Consider the following 1,289-nt stretch of genomic DNA (forward strand, 5'->3'; position numbering starts at 1 on the left):
GATATTTTTTAAACCTATACGCACATCAGATCTTGTGCAATTGAATATGAATTTTTTTACCAGGGCTGTAAAATAAAGAAATAAATAAAAAATGTGATCCTATATTTTTGGTTGCAGAGTGTTTACCTGTTCGAGACCCTATTTCTGATGATTCTCGTCCTCTAACTTCTAATTCTTCGGCCAGACCACATTCTCCGGTCAGGCCTCCTTCTTCTGCAGAGATTCTGCTTCGTGCCAGGTCCAGACCTCCTCCTATTAGGTTTGCTCCAGTCAGGCCTCTTCCTGTAAGGTCTTCTTCTGTAAGGTCTCCTCATGTAAGATTTTCTCCTGTCAGGCCTCCTCCTGTCAGGCACTCTTCATTGCTTATACTTGGATTTGAACTTGAAGACCGTGGACTTATTCGGCTTATTCCCCACATCAACCCGCACCGGCGATTTAAAATACAAAGATTCATTTTTCCTGCTGATAAACCAATTAGATTGCGGGGGGCAGGACGTCACTTTGGACCCATGCCAACACAGGAACGAAATGTTTTGACAACATCCACTGATGTAGTTGTTGCAATAATGGAAAATAATACATTTCTTCGTGGAATATATAATCTAGATGGAACACGGAGGATGGGCATTAGCATGAGTAATGGCACGGTTTTTGAATTGTCCCCAGAATTAGCCAATGAAACTCCATTAGGCACTCGACATCTAATCACAAAGAATTTTAGAATAATAAATGTTAACGATATTCTTCCGCACAATTAAATGATTTGAAAAAAACTTATACTTTCAATATAATATTTTTTGTGATCCTAAGTCAGAACGAAATGTTAAAAATAATTGCTTATTATAATAAAAGAGTCAGTTTATTATGATTCTCAATTCTTCAATCTTTTGTGAATTCCCCATATTCTTTTTTTTAAGAATATATAAAAATAGTATATTGTGTGACCAATTACTAGATTTTGAAGCTCTAGGGCGAGATGATTAGTTAAGATTAGTACATGGTGGCATTAGGAATTATGTTAATATGTTTACAAGTAGATAATAGCCGAATAACAACAAACGGCACGGCGTCTCTACAAAACCTTTCGTTTCTTGCCATTTATTTGACGCGTTGCTGTATGACAAGTATACTTTCACTCACCGAAAAGTAAAAAAAGAGTTTTGAATTCTGCATTAATTCTACTGCCGCATTCCTGGCTCTCTTCGGGATGTGAGCTTGTATCTCATTGTCACTAAGTTTCGATATAACAATCAGTACAACTCAACATAACATTAATAATAACCTCTACC

General features: G+C 36.7%; 1 protein-coding gene across 1 annotated transcript in view; it reads left to right on the forward strand.

Annotated features, from left to right (window-relative positions):
* LOC117175421 overlaps positions 1-758 on the forward strand; it is a 15,235-nt gene extending 14,477 nt beyond the window's left edge. Inside the window, exon 3 of the mRNA XM_033365128.1 lies at positions 118-758. Coding sequence (XP_033221019.1) covers positions 118-758 — 641 coding nt within the window. The remainder of the gene's footprint in view (positions 1-117) is intronic.
* The last annotated feature ends 531 nt before the right edge of the window (positions 759-1,289 follow it).

Source organism: Belonocnema kinseyi, chromosome 6 (assembly GCF_010883055.1).
Source record: "Belonocnema kinseyi isolate 2016_QV_RU_SX_M_011 chromosome 6, B_treatae_v1, whole genome shotgun sequence".
Classification (NCBI taxonomy): Eukaryota; Metazoa; Arthropoda; class Insecta; order Hymenoptera; family Cynipidae; genus Belonocnema; species Belonocnema kinseyi.